Source organism: Pyxicephalus adspersus, chromosome 3 (genome assembly GCF_032062135.1).
Source record: "Pyxicephalus adspersus chromosome 3, UCB_Pads_2.0, whole genome shotgun sequence".
Taxonomy (NCBI): domain Eukaryota; kingdom Metazoa; phylum Chordata; class Amphibia; order Anura; family Pyxicephalidae; genus Pyxicephalus; species Pyxicephalus adspersus.
This window is the reverse complement of record NC_092860.1, coordinates 73249789-73267711: the sequence shown is the minus strand read 5'-3', so window position 1 is coordinate 73267711 and position 17923 is coordinate 73249789. Positions and strand designations below refer to the sequence as shown.

Here is a 17923-nt window from a genome sequence, read left to right as displayed (position 1 = left end):
TCTATTGCTCTGCAATCCTATCTCTGTATAACATGTGTGGGAATGTGTCCAAGCAGGGTTTATATTAGCTTCCTCATCAGGTAATAACTGGCCAAACTGGTTCAAGCACTGCATCCTTGCATGTAACAAAATACAGCATATTTACTATAATTTTTTTATTAACACCTGATGGTACTGCCATGTTTGTAAAATACAAATGGAATTATAAGAAACACAAACTTAAACATAGTTCCAACTTTGGATTTTTGTTGTTTTCAGGTTACCTTACTTTACCGTTTGTAAATAACACACACCTAGTGATCCCTTGAAACCCATAATCCTGCTACTAATTTTCTGGTTCTTCTTCCCTGAACCACTTTTGATAAGAACTAGCAACTGCATACTGGGAACAGCCCACACAACATGCTGCCTTAGAGATGCTCTGACTACCCATTTTTAATACATAACCTAACTGTTCACTTGCTGCCTCATATTTCCAGCACCTTGACAGGTGTATTTAAAAAGCAATAAATTAGCACTATTTATTTTCCCAATCATTTGGTTTATTTAAAAGCAAGACTACCAAATGATGGAATAATGTCTAGTCACTCCGTTAAATCTACCTAGTAGACAATGTATAAGACAATATAAAATAAAAACCTTTTTGGATTTGGTTCATTTTTTTCATCTCGTTCATGACGGATCATCCTGCATTTTCCTGTAACAGCATCTGGGCGAGAAATCGACATGCCTCTAGACACAATTCTGTAAAAAAAAAATTAAATATATATATATATATATATATATATATATATATATATATACACACACACATACACACAATTTTAAATGCATTTAATTAAAAAAACTTAATTTCAAACCTATGAAAAGGGTATTAGAAGCATTTAAAATAGTTTGTAACAGAAAAGCATCGCTTAAACGCATTGATATGTCATTTATACATCAAGTCCTGCTCCTAATAAGCAGATAAAAAAAAATGACAGTGTCATTAAGGACCCCACACGAAAGACTAACATTTTTCCAAAGATGCAATTAAAAGATTTTGTAAAGCTAACAGTGAAGTATGTTGTCAAAACTTTACATTCAATCAACCAGAATTCAAACAACTTCCAGATGTTTACACTCCATTTTCCATTTGTTTAAAGATCTTGGTATAATTTTTACCCCATTCAAACATCTTATGTATCATAAATGTGTGTAGGATGGTGATAAATGAATACTACCACATTTAATATTTGTGGCCGTCACAGGAATGCGTTTTACACTACTGTTATCTACTGTTTTCCACAAAAAGATAATTTCCAAGTGGGGACTTCACAGCTCATTACATACATGACATGAAGTAGATATGCACCCTAACTAAATGAGTTTACCAAAGATTTTTTCTATGTCTAAAATGGTTTTGTTTTTGTGTTATCGCTTATGTGGTATCTCAAGAAGATCCATTTGTCCATGCTATTAACAGGGCTCACTGAAAGATTTTTGAAAGTACTTGTAGCCACCTCCAAGTCTATTCCATTTTTGTACACCAATTTATTCGACTGACTGTGAGCATAGATGTATTTTAAAATATTAATCAAATTGCTTCTGCTAACAAAACTAGTTTAGTTAGGGACAAGAATGAGGCAACCATAAAAAAATTTCAGATAAAATGAAATGAGTACAGGTAACCAATTTTAGATCTAGATACTAATTAGCAGGAAGCAATTTGTTTTATATTTTAAATACATATGTGCTCACAGTCAGTCTGATAAATTAGTGTACAAAAATAGAAAAAAATAAAATAAAAAAAAAAGACAGGTGGCTGCAGGTACTTTCACAAATATTTCATCATGTCCTGGTAACAGCATGGACAAATGGATCCTCTTGTAATCACTGAGGCACCCATCATAAAAACAAGCCAACAGGAAGCTAAGGAGATAGAAGGTAATGAGTTAAGGTGCGTACACACTTCCAATTTTTATCGTTCCAATCGAACGACGAACGATCGATTGGGCAAAAAATCGTTCGTGAAAAAGTAACCAACGACGCCGACGAACGAGGAAAGTCGCTGGAAACGAACGACCGGACCGGCGGATCGGATTGGGCGACGATCGTTGAACATCGTTCATGTGTACGGTCGTTCGTTGATCGTCCATGTTCAGAGCATGCATGATGAACGAACGTCCGTTCACTTTCCTGTCGTGCACATAGTTCCTCTATCGCTTAAACGATCATATCTATTGTGTGTACAATATCTACGAATGATCGTGTCGTTATCTCTATGTGCAGGATCGGTGCTATACGATCGTTCGTGTATATCGTGCAGGAACGTTCGTCGTTCATTTTCCGACGATAATAATTGGAAGTGTGTACGTAGCTTAAGGCAAGACTTTTGCTTTGACATATTTAAACATGCTAGGACTGGGGTTCCTAGGATGATATTTTTCATTACTAAATTATGGTGTTGAATTTAGGCTATGTACACATGTGCAATAGTTGTTGGAAAGCATCTTTCCAATGACAAACGACTGCACGATGCATGAACGAGCGCTGTACATACCGTTCTGTTCTATGGAGAGAAGAGAATGACGGAGCGACACCCTGCTGCGCTCTCTCCCCTTCACTTATATTACGATCGTTCGTTGTTCATTGTCTGTGGACCCGCCAGGACGGTCATTCGGACAATGGACAACTAGCACTGCACACAGAAAAGATTATTGAACGCGAACCATTGCACGTGTGGTGTGTTTGTAGCCTATGTACAGGCTTACCTGACAAAGCCTGTCATAGTAAAAAAAAATATGTGATGCAGGTATAAGGTAACTATCCCAAGCAGCTTCCAATATCCTGACTCTATAGCCAAATGATGAACCATTTTGATAGTTCTAAATTACAAAGCTCATACATTTTGTGGTAGATTAAACGCTTGCTGCTTACCTTTAACCCTATCATTTTCCTACTGGCTTATCACCATAAATAGTATACTGTGAGCTGATATGATAGCAAGTTGAATAGTAATAGAAATTTGCATAAGACAGGAAGGGCAGCACAAGATTTCGCACTATGAGGGTTTTTGACAATAAAAAAAGACTGGTCTATTGGTTGCATCGAGGTACATATGAAGGCTGGATTTTCAGGGTAAGGACAGAGCCTGCAAAGACTTGTTTAAAGATCACCATCTACATGAATATAATTCTCATATTATGGACCGACATAGAATAGCTGCTAAATTATTATTAAACACTGCAACTGAGTACATCAGACACTCGTTACAGCCTGTAACATTACAGAAACAAATAGGTTTTTCTGTGTCATATAGCCACAATAGACTCTGAAGGTATACATTTCTCAAATGACCTTTGTACATATTAAATAAAAAGCACATAGAAAGGAAGAGTGTAGGATGATAAAAACGAACATAATGATTGCATTACTTGGCAAACAGCAGGGAATGTGCAGTATACGTCTCTTAATAAGCTTAAATTGTTACAAAATAAAAATTGATGATAGACATTAAACAAAAACAACAAAAAAACAAAAAACAAACACTATTTTGTGTACCCAACATGATACGTTAGCCAAAGAAAGAAAAATACTTTGGCTATGTTCATACTGTGTGTGGGTTCAGCAGTTTAGTAAATCCCAGAGGCAGCCACTGGACCAGAATTTAGAATGAATGGGGGCAGCAGTGGATGGTCTAGTACCGCTCACTAGGGTCAGCAGTCAAATCTCAGTCAATCGTTGTAGTGCAAGTGACCGCATGGCTGGCGCCAGGATTGCAGTTCTGAACCTGCCCTTAAAAGACAAAGTCTAGGGTACAGGGTTTGTGATGGACAATTTGTTAACAGGATTTACTACAGGAATCACAGTTTCTAAGCATTTGATCTTTCAGTTCCTGCTTAGCTATCGAATATACATTTATAGATACATAATGCAATTTTAAAGTAAAGTATTCAGTTTTAAGTTCCCCAACAAATCAGAGGCGCTGATTATCACCATCCCTAGATCCACCCAAGAGGCCTTTACGCCCTCCTTTCCCTTTAAATGGGCAAATACTTCTATATCTTATCTGGGTGTCCAGATCCCGGTGAACCTGTCTCGCACGGTTGACCTCAATTTTTTGCCTCTGCTGAACCAAATCAGGAGGGACTCCAGAAATGGACACAGGTAGCCTTCCCATACATATCCTGACCCAAATTTTGCGTAAGTTCCGATCAGAATTTATCAAATTCATCTGGCATTTGAGTTTCCCACCGATTAGGATAAAAGTATTAGGACTTCCCGAAACTAAGGGCAAGATGGCGTTTCCAAATCCTCTGTTATACGAACAAGCTGTTCATTTATCGAGGTTACTGGACTGGTGCACGAATAGCAATGCTGTGGGTCTGGTTAGAGAATGCCTGTTCACCTTTCCCAATTGATTCCCTTGCATGGGCCCCAAATGTGGTTAAACATCCATTTTTTGGGGAAACCCTAAAAGTGGTCTCCAAAATGTTTTAGTTCTCAAAAAGTAGATACCTATCCCTCTCCTATGTCTCCAATTTTAGGGAACCCTGAATTTCCCCCCAGTCTTTGTGATCCAATTTTCTATTCCTGGCCTAAAGGTGGTGTCTATAGAGCCATACATTTTCTCCGGAATGGAGAATGGATCCCCCTAAATACTAAATATTATGTACTGCGGTCCCTCCCACAACCCAGGAATTTTAGACGATCCCTGTTGCCTCTAGAAACTCTATGTGCTGCTAAACAGGCATCGAGAGGCACACTGTCCTATGCCTACCAGACCCATGTCTCTCCTAATTTTGTTGCTAAATGGGAGGTGGATTTGAATACTTAATTTACTGAGGAACAGAGGGAGATGATGCTTCATTTTTGCCATAAAGCTTCAATTTGTAACCAATACCAGGAGACCGACTACAAATTGGCCACTTACTGGTATAGAACACATCCAAGCTTGCTAAGATTTTCTTTCATGTGGATGGCTCTTGCTGGAGGTGTGGTGTGGAACAGGGTTCGCTCATTCACATTTTCTGGGAATGCCCCAAAAGTAAAGTTTTCTGGTACTCGGTGGAGGATATCACGCTTAGGCTTACCAATGTGGATATTAGAGATGAACTGGCCTTGGCCCTTCTTCACGATTCTGATTTGTCAAAGAAAGTGTACAAACGTTCACTGCCAAGACATCTCTTGAACGCAGCAAAGGCATGTATTCTGGCTTGCTGGAAGTGTGATACCCCACCGACACTAGAACACTGGCTGAAACGGGTAGCTGATATTTACCGCATGGAGGATACGATTTCTGCTGATGCCAATAGATGTGACAAATTTACCCAGACATGGTATCACTGGATCCAATTCTACACATCTGTGGAATGTACTAGTTCTCTACAACAATCTCCGGCTGAACAGATACCTTCACCCCTGAATTAATACTACTCATTCATGTGTTTTTTGTTGTAATGGAGTTATGTATGCATTTATGGAATCTGCTCAGTTTCCTTGTTACACCCCCCCCCCCCCCCTTCTCCCCCTCTTTTTTTATCCCTCCCCTTTTCTAGTCTCTTAGGGTTCTTACCTACCTGAAAACTGGTAGGTAAGAATCAACTGTTTACCAATTGTTACTTTTTACATGTTTCTGTTGTCTTGTTTTCATTGCCTGATATATCATACACTGTTTTCCACTTTTTGTGATTTTTGTACATTCCTTGGTATTTCTTAATAAAAATTCTTCAAAAAAAAGTGCAGCAACAAAAAACAAAAACTAAGCCTGTTGTATTGTGTTTGAATGTTACACAGGAGCCACACCCAGCAACAACATAAGGAAGGCGCCGCGTTGAATGTAGTGTTAAAACAAGGTTGCATACTGCCACAAAACAATAAATGAAAAGCCCACAAAGACCAAAAAGTACATGAGTACAGTCTGAATTGTGTATGAATATTATATTTTCAGTCATAGATGAAGTCTCTCTACTCCAAGTAGGTAAGTCCTGCTCTGCTTACTTGTTTTAAATAGATACAGAATAAAGGTACGTAATATTTATTAAAAATAATTGTAAACTGGAACCCCAGCCCAATAGGCACCCCATGTGCCTATCAAAAGATGAAATTTCACAATATATTTAGATCCCATTATTACCTGGAAAAGGTAGGCTGCTCTGCCAATTCTTTTTGCTTTGGTATTGTCTCAAGTTAATGAGCCCAAACCAATATACATTAAGGGCAATTAGAAATTCTGATCCGCATCCTTGTTGCAAGTCAGAGACATAAATCATACTAAATTCCACCAAGAAACTAAGATTTTTAGCAATGAATTAAGTCAGCAATGATTGCTTTTATATTTTGTGAAGCATGTAAAAAACCATACCCAACTTATTTTCTTCTGAAAATAAAGAATAGTGTAAGAGCACAGAAATTAACATTTCAAAAAACAGTTACCATACCGATTGTATATATCGTCATCTTCTCCACCCCATCCCCAGTAATTGTTTGGAAATCCATTAATTCTTTAGAACTGCTCTTTGCTTAAAGCAGACACCCCTCCAAAATACTGGGTGTATGGCAACCTGGATCAGTTAAGAAAAATACACAGACATAAAAAAAACATAACTGCATATGTGGCTCAGTGAAATAAATAACTTTTAAATATATTAATTTAATATTATTAATATTATTAATATTAATTTAATATTATTTAATAAATAATAATTTTAGAATTATCTTCATGTATTTATGTTACGTCAACATAATAAGCCTTACAGAGTTTACGGTTAGGTCACCAACACAGAGGAGCCCACAATTTAATGCCCCTATTGTATTTGTAGCCTAATGTCTCTTTTTATAGAGGTAGGGGTGGAGGTTTGGTTAGTGGTAGCCAATTAACCTTCACGTATGTTTTTGGGACGTGTGTGCAAACCCGAAGGCCTGGAGGGTAACCCACTTAAAAACTCTATTAAAAGGTTTTCAAACTGCAAGCCAGAGTGTTTAGAGTATTATCTCTATATTTATGTCTGATCATCACAGTGTTTTATTGTACCAAGATTTTAATTTAATCACTGTAAGACATGGTGAATACAAAGATAAACTTACATGGTTTAAGCCTCTCCATAACAAGGAATATATATATATATATATATATATATATATATATATATACACACATACACACACTAAATTAAAAATATACCCTTAATCTGTCTCTGTATGTCTAGTTTCTAACAACTGGGCTTGTCTGCTTTGTAAGTGTTCCAGCTGTCAGTTTTTTGTGCCATTCAGCACACCTCATGTGAACTGGGTTAATGTTTCCTACAGATCTGACAATAGAGCTCCACACTTATATTCCAGCTCAGGACTCTAAACACTATGTAATACATGTGAACATGCCCAACACATGAAGCAAACATGTGTTAAGTTTAAACTACAAAATGACTTAGATACACAGGGATTCCATAAATTCGACAAATTATCTATGATATATATTTTCATTTTTAATATATATATTTTCCACATTGATACAGTGATAAAGCACATGTACTAACTGTACAGAGATGTCTTACCACAAGCTCAAACTTTAGTTTTACATAATGTCATATTATACAGAATTATATTATGTGTTTAAAATGATTGAAAACTTACCCAAACCCAAACTTATCCATTGACACAGAGAGGTGTCTGGGTTGGCTGTAGCACCTGTAGATGTTTCTGTCATCCATTGGAATAAGATCAACATCACTGAAGACAAAACAGTTATAGTCATATTCTTTCAAAGCCTCAATAAAGCCAATGTTCAGCAATTTAGCACGGTTAAACGTGCTATCACCATCCTGGAAAGGTGGAAGAAAAAAGAATATTAGCACAATTACCATCTGATAGCTTGCATGATATTAGGCATGGTTACCCTGCTTCTAGTCTTACCACATTCCAACAAATTTATTTTAAGAAAAATTCTTGCACGGAAATTCTCTTATCATTGTGGAAAATCTCCACTTGTAAGCAGGCTGGATAACATGAAGGCATAATTGTAATCTGAACTAAATATGAGGTTTCTAATGCAATTGAAAATGAAGTAAAAACAAAACAAAAAAATGTTTAAAGCTGTGTTCTCCCTGGAATTTTTTTTCAGCTGGGTGGAGACAAGCTGTAAGCAGGTGGTCAAAAAGTTGGCCAAGCATGTGATACATTTAGTACTCTCAGTTTTTGGGGCCAAATACTTTGTTCCAACTTTCCAATACCCACCCCCTTATTATTTCCCATTCTCCTATTGTCTTTGTATTATGGCCCATCTGTCCAGTGCCTCTGTATTGTGACCCAACCTTTTAGTAACCACCCGGCCATTTTTAAGTGGTTACGCAAAAGTGGCGGGTGATGTGGCTAAGAAGAACTGGGGAGAGCACTGTAAAAATATTTGGAACCATTTTTTTATTGTTGTAGGAAAAGGTAAAATTTGCAGTAAGGTTTTCATTGCGATCATTGTCCTTCACTGCCCCAGTGATGCCTACATTACAAATAATAAAATCTCTCAGACCAGTAATAGGTTTTTTAAAGCATATCTAAATCCCCCCATAAAAATGTAATACACTGCGGCACATCAATTTTCAATAAGGTTGCTGCATTTTTCTACAAGGAAACAATGGTTGCCTTTTGAGCTGAACTTTTGCTAACCTAGGCTTATCTTCTATACATGGGAGATGATAGGATTGGTAGTTCACAAAATAAAAAGAACATTGTTTTTGTCTGTTCTTCTTACAGGAAGTGACCAGGATTTGTAAACTGCAATATATTAGGGTAGAGAGTACAGGGTTAAATTTGAGGTTTTATTGCAAGGCAAAAGACATTTGACTGGATACTACCGGTATGCTTTTTATGTCAACCTCAAGTATCCACCAATTATTTAGCAACATTAACAAACATTAAGAGAAAATTCTCTATTGATTGAAGTCAAATCTATATCTTATAAGAAAAACATATACAGGACAGCAACACTATGGGCAATGTAATTGAAATGTAAGGAAAAGAAGCTTAATGGTATTTGCAAATGCCTGTCTATTGAGGGGGGGGAAATTACCAAAGAAAACATTTTCTCTGTCAAATCCCATTTCTCAAAAAGTAGAAATACCTCAGAAATGGAACTTATCAGAGAAAGTAAAGGTATGTTGTTAATAATCAGATGAGAACATACAATAATATTATTATATTATAAATTTTATTTATGCATGGCTCTTCCTGCCTTTATGTAATGTTCTTTCCACTATAATTGGAATTTTAAATTCACAGCCAACTAATTATTTGTGAAGGTCACAGATTCTGCTTTACAAATATGCCTGTATGTATTAAAGGAGAAAAAAATCCCATGCTACATTGCCATCGATCAAGAGTTCTAAGGGTTGTCACGATACAGACCTCTAAGGATAATCAAACTCAAAAACAGAAATGTAATACACTGCAGATTACTAGAAGAAAATAAAACTAATGCTGCAATCACATCTACAGGTTAACAAGCTACAATAAATAAAAAAGTTTGTTTTTAGATATGCTATTACTTGCATTTTTTTGCATTCTCCACTAGAATTCTCCACTAGAAGTCCTTCTTTAAAAATTAACCACTTGCAAAAAAAAAAACCCTTGAAAGTGTATTAAAAAGAAGTTCCAATTTTGTCGAGTATGGTGTGTTTTTACCCTTGTATGCAGCATGTAGTATCTGCTATCATGCCACAATATCAGTGACAACACTACTGTACGAAAACACAAACCATTTGTTCTGATATTACCTTTTTAGGGGGAGGTTAAATACTGTTTAAAAGGACAAAGTTAACATTAACTTTAAATAACCAAGCACAGTCTGGCACTATTTAATCCAGTTTTGACGCCTGTTCTTTAAACAAGCCTATCCGGTACACACACTTTGTTTAATTTGCTTGGATATTGTTCATCTTCTAACTTTATTTGGCATAGAAAAGGACACAAATTTAGAACAGGATAAGGTAATGCTATTGTGTCTCCCAAGAGAGAGATTCAAACGACCACTAATTACAGAACATGTTTCTAGGAAACCATTCCCTTTGGAGATAAAAGGCACTTGTGAGCTTTCCCAGCCTACAGCAAGCTTACCATAAAGGTAGCTTTTGTGTTACTGATCATTTAAGCCTACATTGCAGGATTACAGGGTAACACTGGGCACGGTATAATCTACAGGTACTGTATTGTAATGTACAAAGAATTGAGTTACAACATCTTTTTGTGTTCTGTATCTGAAAGTATGTTCTTTGGCAGCTTTTCTTTAAAAAGGGAAAAAAAAAGTACTATAACTCACAAACCTAAATGTCAGTCACCTGAACAATACAGACAACTGCTGGATCGCACATTTACACAGATTCTATGACATGGAAGATTTTAAAATAGGAATATTTTCTAAAGACAAAGAGTTTTGATGGATGGATAACTATACACATTATCTAATACACCAGCTGGACTGTTCCTACAACACATCTTATCAACACAAAATGTGCAAAAACAGTTTGTTTCATACCTGATTAACAAGGAATATATAACTCATGACAAAATCTGTCATGTGCACTACAATGGGATGTTTTTTAATATTCATGGCTACCATTTTGTTGAAAGGTAGGTATACAGTAGAATAAACCCATCAGCTTCAGGTTCATCTGGTCAGTGATTCTTCTTATTTGCGTTTCTACACATTGGAATATCAGGCAGGAAGCAGAAGAGAAAGATAGGAAAAAATAAAGATGAGGAAACATAAGAAAGAAGCAAGAAGAATGATGTCAGATGATAGATTATACAAACTACATTCTCAGTTTGGCACAAGGAGGTCAAACAGGAAACTTATCCACACAAAAAAAAACTATTTTTTTTAGTTTAGTCACATGTGAAAGAAGGCATGTGTCTTTTGACATAGAGAATGTGAAATCCCTCATCTGACATTGTTTATAATAAAAACAAGGCAATTTATAATACAAACAGACTTCACAATGCTGAATACATGAGTCGTCATGTCATAATTGTCAAGCCTTGATTTAGAGTTGAGATGGCAACAAGCAATTGATAAGTTTTGAGAGATCTGTTTTCTTGCGCTAGCAATTGTATGAAAGCATTATGTGAAGATAATAACACTAAATCGTAACACAAGATTTTAAACACAGCATTTTTGTGACCATCTACATCATTTGTATGACAGAAGAAAGGTTTAAAGGAGAAGGCAATTTATCCACTGGGAAAATAAATAGCTGATTATAGCAGTTTTAACGCCCTGCAATCACTTGAAGTACAGAACGTACAGAACCAAGTTAAGAGGAGAGGCTCTTAATAGTGTTTTGTTTTTTTTTGTTTTTTTAACAATCCAATCCCACAAATTAAATTTATAGAGATTTCAAATGCTGAAGGTTTACAACTTGGCAATTTTAAATACAAAATTATAATTGGTTCTAACCAGTGATGCCAAATGTTCCATCTAATGATTAGGTACATTTTCCTAAAAATCTATGATTCTGTGGTGTCTTATCTACACTTTATTTCGGCAGCAGCAACATAGAATTTAGGAGGTAAAGTAGTCTATGTGTCGAAGGTACATGTTAAAAAACATAAATAAGACTATCAAGCGACACTTCTTGATCAATTAAATTTCTGGTGGAATCCACCCCCAGATAAATATTAGGTTCACAATTATTCACACTTACTCCATACATTCTCCCCACGCCTTATCCTTCTGGCATATTTATTTACACATCACCCCTTCTAAACCTTTCTATCTTATCCCACACACAGCCTTTGGCACATAGATACAATGTATACACTTGTTTGATAACTCCCTTTCCTAAATCTACCTACATGATACCTATTGATATTTCACAAGTGTTTAACCCTTCTTTCCTCATACAAAAGTATAATTCTTCTTCTGGACCACATAATTCTCAACCACTCTTTAAAATCATTCTATTTGGGTCAAGCTGAATTTAGTCTAGCCTCCTATGAATATTTTAACTATATCCAATTGCACCATTGCCTTTCCCCTACCTTACTCCCATCTGAAATCTCAATCCCAATCAGATTTCCTCATTATTTGAAAAACGGTTGCACAAAGAGAAGAGCAATTTCAATGTTTAACCGACTTTAAGCGACAATACTACTTTCATTAAGTCCCCTGCCATTTTAAAGTGGGAAACCGAGTCAAATCTACATTCTCTAGGTAACCCTTAGCAAAAAGCGATATCTTCACCATTTAAAGCTACCAAATGTTCCACTCATTGGGAACTTCATCACCGTATACTACATAGATGGTAGTCTTATAAATTATCCAAAATTTCCAAATCCCATTCCCCCTTTGTTGGAGGGGTTTTGGTGAAAGTGGCTCTTTGGTTCATGTCCTCTGGAGTTGTAAATAGAATATTATTCTGCAGTGTGTGTGTGTTATCTGACCTCCATCATATTCTAGTAAGATTTACATCTATAGAAACAGTAAAACTATTATACACTGCAGACCCCATTTTATAGTCCAGTCATAAAACACAGGTCTGCAGTGTGCTGCTGGGCAATCTACATATAGGCTGCCCTGATTAATGCAGCAGTGAAAACTCTGTGATTGAAGATAGCTAATCATATGACTTTGGCAAGTAACAGGAAGTTTTCCTATTTTGGATTATGTTTATGTGATTATGATTATGTGTGCAGACAAATCTGTTTTTATTTAAACATATTCTGACTGCCCATCCCGAGTTTGCATGACATTTGGACTCAACCATCACATGCACATGCATACTACTTTGTTAAATATGTAATACATATTGCAATGGCTTAGAATATGTATGAGGTTTCTGAGCTGTTTTTAGTTTATGTTTCAGGGTTAAATCTGCTTTGTTTCAGGATGTGAACTGCTCATAAATTATCAGCTTGACCTTGAGGTACTGACTTCTACTAAGAAACTATGCAAGGCTGAATTGGTTCCAGGACAGTGTGAAAAAAAGACCATATATATAGGAGAAAGCCTCCACATGGTTTATAATACTGTGATCTAATGATTTTTGCTGCAGTTATGTTACTTTTTACATCTCTCTAGTTTTTGAAAGTATTGAGATAGCACTCAGCTATACTGTATTCTCCATGCATGACTAAATCTGATTTGGAAACCAACTCAACCTCCTTTAGCATTGCTAAAATTAGAGTAGGTTCAGTGATGACCCTGCAACACAAATGGTATGGTATTCAAATTTATGAAAAGGTAAACTTTACCTGTCAGGATATTAAGGTATTCTACAGCACAGACAGTAAATCATCCCTCTCACAAAACATTTAACTAACTAGACTTTCCCTAAAGTAGTCAAGTTTTCCAGTACGTTCAGAGGCACATAGCAGGTCAATAAAAATAGAAAGCGAGAAAGAATAAAAAAAGCTGCATGTAAGCATTTAAAATACTAGATTTTTTTTTTTGCTTTCAGCTTTAATGAACAATTCCAATGTAAAAACAATTATCAAGCAGGAAACTGCAAGTTCATTCAATTAAATCCTTAGTTATGTTCTGCAGCTTTGCCTAATCTAGCTTGAAAGAGGAATGGCAAAATCTGGGCAGTGCAGCTTTACTTCCTTATGATTTTTGTATTCAGGAAAATTTTAAGGAAGATTACACTTTGGTGAATGTGACAACCTCTTAAAACCTGTACATTATGCATTAATGTTTTTAAATCTTTGTTTCTACCGTGTTTCCCCGAAAATAAGACACTGTCTTATATTAATTTTTTCTCCAAGAAATGCCCTAGGGCTTTTGCAAACCGCATTTATTCTTTAACAAAAAAATTAACATTTATTTCAAATGTTATCACATTCTGTGACATCATGGTAACTCTGTAAGTGAGCTGTGTGCTGTGTCCTCCCTCTTCTACCCTCCCCCCCCTCACCAATCAGTCCTGCATCACTGTGCTCTGGAAGAGAGATGGGACAGCCTTATCCACGCTGTTCTCCCTTCACTCCCCCCAGCACAATCAGTTCTGCACTGCACTGGAGGGGAGGTGTGGCATCCTCAGCGTCCTCTCTTTTCTCCTCCCCCCACCACGATCATTTGAGAAGGAGAGATGTGACAGGCTCAGTGTGCCCTCCCTTCACATCTCTCTCTACAATCATCAGCTCTGCCCCCGGAGAAGTGATGGATTGTGTGAGCCTGGAATACTCGTACGTACGGGGTAGTGATGTTGTGACAGTCCTGCACTGGTGTGACAGTCTGTGATGTCCTTTACTTCCTCACCCACCACTATGTACAGTATGTGCTGAAGATATTCTACGGTATTAAGCTAGGGCTTACTTTCGGGGGAGGGCTTATATTTCGAGCTTGCTGGAAAACAGCCAAAAATCCTGCTAGGGCTTACTTTCGGGGGGTGTCTTATTTTCGGGGAAACACGGTATGTATAGTTTGTAATGCATGTACATTAGGGGCACCGAGAACATTTTCAGTCCTATGTTCTCTACTCTGAATGGCCATATTCATTATAAAAGGGACAAACTGGAAGTGTGGGAACTGTTCTTTAAACGCTATCTTTAAAAGTGTAAAACCTAATCTTAACTTGTAATCAAAAGAAAATAGGAACTAATATAATCCACAGCGGGGGTCGTCAAAATGTTATGTTACTGATAATTCATATTTGTTTAGTGTAAAGGGCTGTACAGTACCAATGGGAGGCAACATAATGAAGATCGCAATCATCATTACGTAAGCTACATACACATTCTTTTTGCTAAGGCGGATTGATGAAAGACCAATTGAGAACAATCACTGTGCACTAAGCATGTTTGTTTTGTTTCCCCTCTCCATAGAACAGAACAGCACTGTGTGTATAGCGCTCATTTGTCTGTCACAGGAAAGTATCCTGGTGACAATCACTTGAAATCTGTGCGGGCCTGTAAGTCCAAACACTTGACACAGGAACAGAAGTCTCACATTACATAAATTTGATTGCAGAAGTGTTAACCTTGAAGCACATATCAAGTAACACAAAACTTTTAACTTTAAATTTTTGGTAAAGGTGCCCACCAATCCTCTGGTTGCTGCTGCACATATTTACACTTGCTTACACTGGTCCTCAGTGTTAATTACCAATGCTTGCACAGTGTTAGCAGCCTACACACCTTCAATACCAAATATCTGCTCAATTCCTAGTCTGATATACATGTTTTATAAGTTGTCTACCTAAACAATATGAAAAAGAAATAACATGTAAGACTGATGACCATAAAAACCAGGACACCTCTACACTCACCACTACTGGACTTCACCTATGACATAAAGATAATAACCTATAATGAACACAATACAATAATTTTAGGACTAAGAGTACTAGTAGGGCACACTGTTACATAGCAGTGGCACAGTATTCTATTGGTTTTGACTAAATATGTCACTAAAATCCAACTAAACCCAAACTTGAACAAGGCAAGGTTGATAAGTGAATACAGTGGATACAAGCAATCAGGTGAACACAATACTCGTTTTATTTGCTAAATGTGTTACACTGTGTTTGCTCTGATCTCTAAATTCAGCTGGTGACAGAGTCGCAGGTGACCGCGTGACACCCAAAGTAACAATAACAATCAATGCCAAACTTCATTTCCCTCATCTTTGCATGTACATAAGAACTAGTCACAGGAAGTAGAGGGCGAGTGTCAGACCTCAATCTGTTAACAGGAAACTATGCAGAAGAGGTCCTGTGGCTGTACAGCTAAAAGCAGACGTGTTTTTTTAAATTTAAAACTTTAGTTCCAAGAGTAATACTGATAATTTACACTAAACAGTTGCTTTAGGAATTTTCCTTGTTCAGTTTTGAGTATATCTGAGCTTTAATATCCAAGGCACAAAACAAAAAAAAAAAGGGGGTTAGAACACTATTCCCAGTTTAGATAAAAGGCATGTTTATGGGTTGGCCATTTCAAGTTTTGTGGCTTACTGCAGTGTTCTGCCATTGGCTCAATGGCATTTTCAACGTTCCCTATTCAAATGAATGGGAGCAGTTGGAAATTCTTTTGTGCATGCATTTGTGGTAATAAGTGCAGTTTCTGAAAGTTGCTTTCAGAGTTGCATAGTTGTTTTTCCTTCTCTGTAGGATGAATGGCACTCACTTGCATGAAAATGCAGTTTTACATCATAGTAGATTAAGATGGGAGGCCAGGAGCGGCAAAACAGCTGCATGTCTCAACCACAAGTTTGAAAGGGACCTTTTATTATTTATTATAAAAAGAGGGATTTTGGAATCCTGGGTGGTTTGATAATGAGGAAGGTTATTACCTGAGCTGTGAGAATGGTTATAAAGTATAAAATGGTTTCTACATAATTTATGCATTTGCCCTAACAGTTTCAGTATGATTGCAGATCGGTTATAGTTTTCAATGATAGTAAATTAATTGATAGTAAGATGGATTTACCAAGTTTCTTTCCAACACATATAAATTTTCCTCAAAAAAATATTAAAAATTAGCAACCAGAAGGAAATTTAGGTCATTTAAAGGTGTGTGTGTGTGTGTAAAATGTAGTTTGCAGCAGAAACATAATGGTGTAATAATATTTTACATTATCCTTTGTAGCAGGACGAAAAGTTTACTACCTACCTGATTTATTACATAAACACCATAGTCAAGTTGCTGTCTTTGTAAAATAGGATGCAGATAATGTAACCAATACTTCAGATGTTCATCACGTTTTCTAAATGGAATGATGAGGGCTACTTTATGCAGTGACTTGCAGTTGTTTGGCTTGTATCGACCGCCTTCCTTTACATTTGGGTTGGTCTTCCTCACTTCGTCTAGGTTGACCGATATTGAAAACTCAATCCTTAATGAGCCCACTGAAAAGAAAGGGAAAAAAATATAACATTTTGCATCTAGTAAAGATGGAAAAAAACTAGGCAATTTACTTGCAGAATTACAAATGTTTTAAACAATCCCTTTTTTTTTTGTTTAGCACCAATATAAATCAGACAGTGAGTAAAGAGTCCGAAGGTTTTAATAAATTGGGGGAATTAAAAGCATATCTAAACCCAACAGTAAAAAAAAAAAAAAAAAAAGTAATATTCCAGCTTACCACAAGGTAACTGTGTTCCTTGTCTTGTTTAAAGTGGAACTAGAGTTCCAGTTTAAAGAATCCATTATCAGACAGGTAATTATTGCAAAAAGGGACAGGCAAGATTCCTTCTGCAATAAACTCTCCTACCTGCCTGATATTTCCAGGCATTCCCAGCTTCCTCTACGCATGCCAGGAAGGAATGAAAATGTCTGAAAAATTTGGTTACTTTTTTACGAACGATTTTTTTGCCCAATCGATCGTTCGTCGTTCGATTGGAACGATAAAAATTGGAAGTGTGTACGCACCTTTAATGTCAATATTTGGCAGTGCTCCCCATTGTATCTATGAAAAAAGCAATGAGTGCCACCAAAACTAGAGCCTAAAATAAAAACTAAAGCATTTACCAAATTTCAAGTTTTTTTTCCAAATAATCAGACCTTCTACGGATTAAAAGGGTGGAGGTAAAATCACTGACTGGCCTTTGCCTGAACAGGCACTTGATGGCTCTGCCTGCTCTAGGGAGCGAGCATGAAAGACTTATATAGTATTATGTATTTTTAATTAATAATGTATAGTTAATTGACCAGTACCCAGGTATAGGTATTCGAGGTATGCTTGCATTATTTAGGTCAGGGAGTGAGTCACTTTTTAAATTTGATTGTGTAATAAAGGGAAATAGGTCTAGGACTGCAATTACGGAGGCTGTGTAGCTAATTTGTATACTATTATTAGGTACCTGTCAGTAACATGCTGCACTCTTTTTCCAGTATCAATGGCAATGGACTACAGAGGTTATCCGGAACAGCAAGACTTAAGAGGGTTTCTTAGGAAAAAATTATACTTCTAGGAAAAAATGCATAAAGATTTGTGTGTGGAATACATTGACCAGAC

At 36.6% G+C, this 17923-nt stretch overlaps 1 protein-coding gene across 1 annotated transcript in view; it reads right to left on the bottom strand.

Moving 5' to 3' along the window:
* Nucleotides 1-17923, bottom strand: part of B4GALT1 (beta-1,4-galactosyltransferase 1) — a 40048-nt gene that overhangs the window by 4431 nt on the left and 17694 nt on the right. The window contains 4 exon segments of the mRNA XM_072405221.1: nucleotides 640-744; nucleotides 6423-6545; nucleotides 7615-7802; nucleotides 16579-16814. Coding sequence (XP_072261322.1) covers nucleotides 640-744; nucleotides 6423-6545; nucleotides 7615-7802; nucleotides 16579-16814 — 652 coding nt within the window.